Genomic DNA, 9,046 nt, shown 5'->3' with positions numbered 1-9,046 from the left:
GTTGGTGCTGAGGGGGTGAGCGAGGGTGGGGGCCAGTCAGGCGAGAAAGACCAACCCTGTGATGAGAGGTCGGGGGTTAGAGCCCCGTCTCTGGGGAGCAGAGGGGGCTGGAGATGGAGTTCAACCGCGTGGCCAGGGAGAGAGAAAAATCGCATCTTGATGTCGCGCCCCCAAGGAGAACCCGAGTCACCAAGTCTCCGATGAGCGTCTACGGTGGGTGAAACGCATCTGTGTGCTGCGAGGGAGGCACGACCTGAGGACACGGGAGCTCGACACCTGGGACCGTCGCAGCGTCCTCGGGCCACGTCATCTCCCAGGACGCTTTGCGTTCCTCCGCGTCCTCTGTTCACGGCTCGGCTCCCCCCTCCTCCCCGCCCATCCCATTTCACAGCCTGAGCGCGTCCTCTCTTCTCTTTTTCATTTTTCTCAGAATTTCTCCAGTACTCGCATCTCTTTCCCATGGTTCCCCTCTCCCCACAGGCTCTAGATTGTCCTTCGACCTCATGAAGCTGGAACTGGAGGCTGTGAAAAGAACTCCCGTTGGGGTTAAGGTAGTGTGCACTGTGTGTGTTCCCTGGTGCCGGTGCGTCCGCTCGTCACAGCCGTTTCCAGCAAAGCGCACCTTGTTGAGTCACCTGTGCTTTGTTTTGAATGTCAGATTATTGCCTAGGTGCCCGCGGCGCTTTCTCCTTCTCTCTGCCCTTCCCGTTCTCCTGCCTCCATGTCGTGCCCTTCCTTCCTGCGCTCAGACTCTAGCTGCGGGTCTGCCTCAGCCTCTTGCTTTTCCTCCCGGCGTGGGAAACAACTCAGGATTATTTTTCAGAGCTAAGAAATTCTCTGGTTGCCTAACCATGACCCCATTAAGCTACACAGCCACTCGACAGTGAGCAGCTGATCAATCTGGGACAACCACACACAGCACGAAGGTGAGAATTTCCTCTTTATTATATTTGCTCAAGACATGCATTGCACTGTGCTCTTTAATGATCTAAGGTAACAGACAAACATGTCAGCCAGGCAAGTTATTAACAATTACAACTGAATTCTCACAATTCAGTAAGAGAGACCAAACAGAAAAAAAAGAACTTTATATTGACAAGAATTTGAGGGACCTTCCCACTTAGCTATAATTGATACTCTATAACAGATAACCCCCCCCAACCCCTCCTGATAATGTAACCAAAACTACACTTACATCTGTAGGACAGCTATGATAGTCACCCAAAACCCTCAGTAGGAACAGCATATTTTCTAAACTACAACTATTTGAAAACTATTTAACCTAAACATATAATTTGTAAATAATAAATATATAAATATTAAATATGAGAATAAATATACTAATCTTACGGGAATATATCCAAAATAAATCAATAAAAATTATTGCATACATTCTCCTATCACAACCTTAAGGCACAAATTTTATGCTCCTAAGTATTTCCTTCTTCTGGGGGCCCCGCACCTCCATCTTCCGATGACCGTAGACGTTTGGAACCAAGGGTATGAGAATGAGGACCTCCAGCTGCTGCTTCAGGGGGGATGTGAATTAAACAGCCTGAAATTTTGGGTGTTCCCTTAGAAAGGGAAGAAACCTGAAAAAAACCCGGTTTCCTGTTTTCCTTTAACGGAGTCTGAGAAGTGTTGCGAAGAGCCGGACATGATGACTCTCCAGCTCATTCGGGGATATTCTGGGCTCTGCTAGATGATCTCCACGGGAGGCTCCTCTTTCCCTTCCTCACGCCTGTCAGTAGGGCCTGGATTGACTTCCTGCTGAGGACTGGAATCTCCCCTGGCCTCAGCGACCTAGAAGGAATGGAGGCAGGCAGGAGGTCACATTTAAAGAAGGCAACTCTTGAAATGTTGCCTTCTAAAATAATAAGTACTTGCAATAGAATAATAAATATATAAATATTTAATGTTTTAAATATTAAAAAATATTGAAATGTTACCAGGTAGAAAGATTGTCTAAATACTCACAGTCAATTTTAACCAGAGTTTGGACTAAGATACAAATCCAAATTTATCTCTGATCCTCCATTCTCAACCCCCATCTCACACTGCTGTGTTTGAAGAATGATTGTTGAAGTTTGATGACCCTGAGTCCAAAATTACTTCATAGACCCAGTTACCTCCTTCCTGTCAAGGACTTGACGTGATTCTGTTCAGGGAGCAGCAAGCAGACTTAGGGAGAGTCCTGCTTTGCCTTACTCACACCTCGTCCCTCTGTACGAACGAAAATCTGAACTTGCAACCACACTACAAACATCCCTGACACGTCACCATCACACACCATGGTGCTGGAAGCCTGCTCCCTAACTCTAACCCTGGATTCTAATGTTTAACCATAACACCTACTCTAAACTTGGCTAGTGCTGCAGTGACGGTGCTCGTGTGCCCCCACATTCATGACCCCTGGGGCGATGGAGGCTCAGCTGGTTGCAGCGTTGTCCCATACACCGAAGGGTTTGGGGTTCAGTCCCCAGTCAGGGCACGTACCTAGGTTTTGGGTTGGATCCCTTCTCACATTTATTTTTCTCTCTCTCCCTTCCTTCCTCTCTAAAATCAATAAACATTTCCAGGGGAGAGGATTTAGAAAAAGAATAAGTGAGGGCCTTCGGGAGGTGATTCGGTCATTGGGTAGAGCGCTCATGGATGCGATTATTGCCTGCCTAAAAGACCCCAGGGCAACGCCACGCCCCTTGCCCCATGGAAGTGCCCCGCGGGGAGGTGTCCGACCGCAGCACAGGCGAGGGTCCGTCTTCACCAGAAGCCGTCCGTGCCGGCACCTGACCTCACACCTCCGGTCTCCAGATCTGAGAGGAGTAAAGTTCTGCTCTTTATAAGCTGCTAGTCTGTGATCTTTTGTTACAGCTGCCAGAATGGTTGGCAAGGTTGAAACCAAACCTTTGCTTAATGCTCTGCCCAAAGCTGTAAATCTGGCGTGTCTGTCACAGTGAACCATGTCGGAGCTCGTATTTCTCAACCTTCTCTCCTGCTGACACACTTCCTGGAGCCTGAGCTTGAGGGGGAACGTGTACTTGTTCAGCAGGGGAGAGGGGTGAGCCAGGGGAGATGAAGACCATGCCTGTGGGTGGCCATAAGGAATTTGTTTGAGAGTAAATTTAGATGAAAGCGGTGCTGGTCATGATTTTTCTGTCATTTTTGGATATAGAGACGGTTCCCTCTCAGATCCTACTGCTGTCACACATTTGCTTTACTGTAGGCAGGTCCCTAGAGCTGGTACTCCCCAGGGGCGACAGGCCCATTGAATTAACAACAGGAAGTCAACACACAATATATGGAAAATTTGGAATCGTATTCACTTTTCCTAAAACTCAACGTTTCAACAAAGCTGTTATTTGGACCCAGGTGCTTCGAAAATGATTTCAGCCAAATCATGAGGCCTGGAACCCCCACCCGCCACCGAGGTTCCTGGGAGCGGTTGTCAGCTTGTGGCTGTGAGCCGACTCGGTGCCCGGTTGTGTGTCTGCGGAGGTACTTCACAGTGTGTGGAAGGGTGATGGGAAGGGGTGGGGTCGATGAATGAGGGCCCAGCAGTTCTAGGTCTTGGATTTCCTAAAGGGACAGCCAATCATTCCATGAATACCTGTCCGGACACAGCCCCACCTTCCTGCACACCTACCTGAGGCTCCACGATCTCAGAAAGGAGGGCGCGATCTCGCCCCCACACCCACAGCTCTGGGTCAAAGGCCTGGATCTGCAAAGACAAACAGCCCCTGAGTAGATGAGAACTCTGCGGGTGGACCCCGTCCCTCCCCTTCGCCAGCCCCCCAATCCCAACTGCGATCCCCCACGATCCCCTCCTTCTCTCTCCCTTCTGGCCCCCCTCCGCCAGATCCCCACAGCCCACCTACCTCTTCGCACTCTTCCTTGGTGACCCACGCCCTGTAGCCCATGCAACGAAGGAACTGAAATCGCAGTTTGTGGAACAAGGGACGCCGGGCCCAGTTGTTGTCCCCATAGAGGAAGGAAAAGATGGCCTGTTTAGGGGCGTGGTAGTTCTCTTCCATGTCAAGGGCCACGTAGCTGGGGAAAGCCATCAGGGTGTCAGTCGGGAGCAGGACAGGAAGGACCCCTGCTGAGGTCAGCCTCCCAGGAAGGACACAGACTGGATCATCCTCACGCAGGACCCACAGGAGCCCTATCGGGTGTCACAGAGCGCCACCCCGTCATCAAGGAGCCCCTGTCGAGCTGGGAGCTGCAGGGCCCTCTTGTCCCTCTATGATGCAGATCAGGTTCAGTGGGGAAGCCCCCCCTTCCTGTAACCTGCTGTGCGCGCGCATGCCTGCCCCCCTGTGGTGTGAGTCCCTAGGGCGCTCCTGGGGGCAGGGACCAGCCGGTCCATTTCAGGGCTCATCGCTTTCCCATCACATGACCGATAGAGCCCTTGGTTCCTTGGCGCACTCAGCAGCCCCTCTAGAATAATCTTCCCAGCCTCACATTTCCGGGCACCTGAGGTGCCCTTCATAAGCTTTCCTAGAATGCAGGACGGAGTGCTGTGTCTCATACTCAAGTGCAAAACCGATGACCTCAGAGACCCCATATAACTGAAACTTTGCAACATGAAAAGAAGTGTGCTGAGTGTTTTAGGAAGCCATTGATGTCCTGACAAGGCTGCCCTTGACTGTCGTCTCGTGGAATGGGATTAAAGGAGGAGAAAGGTGGACATAAGGAATAACTGTAGTCCAAAATGTCACATTGCAGTAGCTTTTTAAATTAAAGTCCTTGCTACTGGGGTGAAGGAATCACGGGGTCCGAAGACTTTGGTGTTTGAGTTCGTTTTAAGAGGAAATCATTTCTTTTAGTTACATATGCATAAAAAATACCACGACAGAAAACACAATATGAAATCAGGGAAGGGTGTTGGGCAGGGCAGCGAAACAAAGAATGATACATCAGAGTGGTGAGTGAGTTTGATGGAGACGGTAGAGAGAGCTGACTTCAAACTGGGAATTCCTACCGTGGTTTAGAACAAAACTGGCGAATGAAATTGTTGGGAGGGGCTCGTGCAGAGGCCAGCCCTGTGTTTGAGAGGTATATTCAGAGAGACTTGTAAGAGACATCCCTGGGATCGTTGTTTTTTCTCCTGACCCAAGGATAGGTTTACTAATTTTACAGAGAGGGGGAGGGAGAGAGAGAGAAACATGGATAGGTTGCCTCCTGCTGGAGTCCTGACCGGGATCAAACCTGCAACATTTTGTTGCACCGGGCGACCCTCCAAACAACGGAGCGATCTGACCAAGGCTTTGGGGAGCCTTGCACGATAGACCAGTGTTACTTACCGAGGGCCTGAATTGCAGAGAAACACCATTACAATTGGCAGTGTTACGAGTTAGGTGCAGGGGGAGAGAGAATTTAGAAATGGTCAGTCTCAAGCCTATTCACTTGGAAGAGTGGAGTCAACCCTTTATGAGGCTTTTATGATATTTTTCTTTGTCTGTCCCTTAACTGATGCTAGGGTTGTTGGCTTTTACCAAGCACAGTATAACAAACACTGTACTACAATCCTATCATGCGTATACACAGAGCACACAGGAGAAATGGTTTAAGAAAACAGATGAAAGGTCGGAGGCCCACTCCTCTCCCTGCAGTCCCCAGAGGATGAGCGGTGACCGAGGAGATTCAGCACAATACTCACAGGGCCAGGAAGAAGTGAACTCGCTGGAACTGCCAGGAGAAGAGGCCGGCTCGGCTGAAGTAAGCGATGACCATCGCCAGCAGGTACTGGTGGAAAGAGGGGCAGAACATTGCAAAGGGCTCACATTGCGAAAGAGGAGGAACGGAGGGAGGAGGGAAGGGCTGACGCCCCCGGGATGGCCAGCGCTGGGGGTTTCAGGGCGTGAGTGCAGGAGGCCGGCATCGCGGGGGTGTGTGATAAGCTGGAGCAAGGGGGAGCCCCAGGAGCTGAGAGAAGAGGGGCCTCGATGTGCCCACAGCCACAGGGACAGCCTTGGGCTCAGATCCCAGAGGAGCCGGGCCAGAGGCAGGGCTGCCGTCCCCTCGGCAGGAAAGGCCTGGGTCCCCGAAGGGACGTGGTGACACGGCCCCTGGGTGGACTGGGACCTGTGGGCTCAGGAAGCTGCCCCTGCCCCAGGGTCATAGGGGGAGCAGGGACACCTCTTACCTTATCTGACAGCCTCAGGCTTCTGTCCCACTCAAGGAACCCCTTCACGACTGGGTCCTCTGTGAAGAGAGGGCAGGCGTTAGCCTTACGGCGGGAACAGGGTTGCGGTGGGAGCGTTCTGGGGCAAAGCGGGGAAGGTTCCGGATGGTGGCCAAGGCAGAGGCTGATAGGAAGAGCGACAGAGGAGACTGGTCCCCAGGTAAGGAAGCAGGGGCGACGCCACCCCCACCCAGCCAGGCGGGGGTCCGAGCGACAGGTAGGGTGTCAGCTGCACATCTGCACGACTCAGGTCTTAAATAATCTGTGCTGCCCCCTCGTCACCCAGAAATGTGCCCCTGCCAATGCCGTCACCATTCCATCATTTTCTCGATGGACAGTCACGTCAGAGGGCGACGGTGGCCTCAGAGTCCCCCCCTTACACCGATGCAGATATTTAGATTCAGAGGGCCAGTCAGATCTGAGAAGTCTCAGAGGGTCTGTGTGAAACCAGGCCTTGTAATCCCAAGTACGAACCCTTTTCACGTCGACCCTAATCCTGTGTCACTTCTAAGTGTCCTTGATGAGCGACCAATAGGGAGTCCCCCTGGACAGAGAGCGCACCCACCTGCAGGGAGTTCTCTCGTGTTGGGAAAGTATAGTTATTAAAAGATTTTTTTAAGGTTTGGAGGGTAGTCTCCGGGGTATCTGCTTACTGAGCAGCCTGGCGAAGGCCTCATGGTGTTCTGGCAGCATGGAGGATAGGCGCTGCTTCTTCAGCGTCATTTTCAGGCCATGCGGTGTCTCTGTGACGCAGATGTTTTCCGGGCCAGGGGCAGTCTCCTCTTCCGCCTCTTCCTCCTCTTCCGTGGACCGCCCCCTCTTCCTCTTACGGCCTGTGGATGGAGGCAGGGGGCTGGAATCCACACAGGGGGCTGCGAAATATACCCAAGGTACAATATAAGGCTTTTTTCCTCTGGATTTAGCTACTGCTCCCCTAAACCCCACCCCCACTCACCCCACCTATCCTTTCCTCAGAACATACCCCTCCGTTCTCTCCCCTCTCATAGACTAGTGGCCTTCTGCGCACCATCTTTTCATCTTGCTCCTTTGGTGATGTCCACGCCCCACCCCCATTCACCTTGCCGTTGTTCTATGTCTCTGTCCTCGAAACTCTTCTTTGTTTGAGGACATTTCCCCCATGGAAAGAGAACAAAAGCAACCCTCATCGTGTCCTCCCTCCCCTTCTCTCCTGTTTGGCTCTCATCTCCTAACTCCCCTTCCTTCCTCCCAGGTTTTCCTCCCCAGCTCCTGCTGTCTCCTCTAGTCCCTGGCTTTATGAATCTCTCCTTTCTTTCCCACACACCTTACTCAGGTCCCCTTGTCTCCTTAATGGTCACCCTTGTCTACTCCCTATGCCCTGTGTTTCCTCACCTGATCTTCCTTGGTTGCCCTGCATTACTCTCTCCTCGAAGGGGGGCCCCGAAGTCCTAGGCTTGGGGCTCATGTTGTCTGACTCGAGACTCGGATCATACTCAGCCATGATTTCTTTCAAAGTCTTCTCTTCCAGGAAATCTGGGCGATCACCGGACTGGAGAGAAGAGACTGTTGTCCGCCTTCGCTGCCGGGTGCCAGGGAGTGTGATCCTTCCAATCAGGACGGCCGGAATCCTCTGATGTCATCAGTCATTCCAACCTGGCAACCAGTTTGAAAGATTCAAACATATACATGTAACTGCCAAATGCATAACTGCCGTACATACATGTCACTGTCATTTGTGCACCTCTCCTGGAGATGAGGGGTAAAGAATATCTCCTGCTACCGACCCAACAGCCTCAGACCAGCCCCCAGAACTATCCTCACGTGTCGGCATCGCTCTTTACCTCCTCCCCAGCAGACGCTCTGTTCTCTCCATTGCGAACTTCAACTGTGTTGGGATGTCTTCTTTGCCGTTCCCAACACAGAGTGTAGCCTGGTGGGAGAGGAGTGGGATAATGGTGTAAAAAAGTTCCAGGGTCCATGGACTTGTCAGGTTAACAAGTTACTGTAAAACACTGAACGGTGCGCTGACTGTGGCGAGGTAAAGTTGGTTGAGCCACGACCCTCAAAGTGAAATTTTGCTGGTTCGATCCCCGGTCAGGCCCATGCCTGGGTTGCTGACCGGTCCCTGCCTGAGGACCTGTGCAACCGAATGTTGTTTTCTCTCACACATCAATGTTTCTCTCCCTCCCTTCCCCTCTCTCCAAAAATACATAAATAGAAATCCTTAAGAACAATCAATTTAGAGTGGTACAACCACTTCAGAAAACATTGACAACAACAAACATAGAATTTGGCAAAGTTTGATGTTTACAGGCACTATGGCTGGATTCTGTAGCAGGGACACACATCTTCTACCCTCAGGCAGCTTTTATTCCAAGAGACATTGTGAGAACCTACAACCCTAGAAAGCTGTACGTGTGCTCACATGCATCTGATGGTGCCTACAATTTCAGGGAGTCTAGGAATCACCCAAAGCCTGCCCCTCAAGTCCAGCTGAGAAACGCCAGTCCACACATCAACATTTTCAGCCTGTGCATGTCTCTTGGGCCACAGATTTCACTACCACTCGTGTGTCCTGTGCAGAAAATGTCGCACGCACAGAAAGGCTAAGTGGAACGATCTCCAATTCAAGAGAGAACAGGGTGTTCTCTGTGAAGGTGGGCAGTGCAGATGCAGAAAAACGGCTCACCAGCTCAGTGTCCTGCAGGATGAGGGACGATTTTTCTGGACTGCCTGCCTCCTCTTCCCTCTGCTATTCACCTGAGCATTGAAATGTTTCCTTCCTTCTTTTCATCCTTCCTCCCACCCCCAACCTCCCTCCCTTGCTCCCTCCCTTTTCCTTCCTCGCCTTCCTTGCCTTCTTTTCTTTCTTTCTTTCTTAAA

General features: G+C 51.5%; 1 protein-coding gene across 1 annotated transcript; it reads right to left on the bottom strand.

Moving 5' to 3' along the window:
* Positions 1–1,698: 1,698 nt before the first annotated feature.
* Positions 1,699–7,994, bottom strand: LOC129083020 (speedy protein E4-like). The gene is made up of 8 exons (XM_054588803.1): positions 7,985–7,994; positions 7,556–7,696; positions 6,838–7,056; positions 6,146–6,204; positions 5,660–5,745; positions 3,876–4,047; positions 3,644–3,718; positions 1,699–1,803 (listed from the first exon to the last, which is right to left on the bottom strand). The coding sequence occupies exons 1-8, from the start codon at positions 7,992–7,994 to the stop codon at positions 1,699–1,701; spliced, it is 867 nt and encodes a 288-aa protein (XP_054444778.1).
* Positions 7,995–9,046: the final 1,052 nt, after the last annotated feature.

Source organism: Pteronotus mesoamericanus, unplaced genomic scaffold (genome assembly GCF_021234165.1).
Source record: "Pteronotus mesoamericanus isolate MK-2021 breed Mesoamerican mustached bat unplaced genomic scaffold, CSHL_Meso_final scaffold_165, whole genome shotgun sequence".
NCBI classification, from domain to species: domain Eukaryota; kingdom Metazoa; phylum Chordata; class Mammalia; order Chiroptera; family Mormoopidae; genus Pteronotus; species Pteronotus mesoamericanus.
This window is presented reverse-complemented; position numbering and strand designations above follow the sequence as displayed.

Excerpts from the sequence above, each read along its gene's own strand:
- LOC129083020 (XM_054588803.1), bottom strand. Across the intron at positions 5,746-6,145 it reads GCCTGAGGCTGTCAGATAAG|TACCTGCTGGCGATGGTCAT; the intron begins GTAAGAGGTGTC and ends TCTTTCCACCAG. Across the intron at positions 3,719-3,875 it reads CCAAGGAAGAGTGCGAAGAG|ATCCAGGCCTTTGACCCAGA; the intron begins GTAGGTGGGCTG and ends TTGTCTTTGCAG.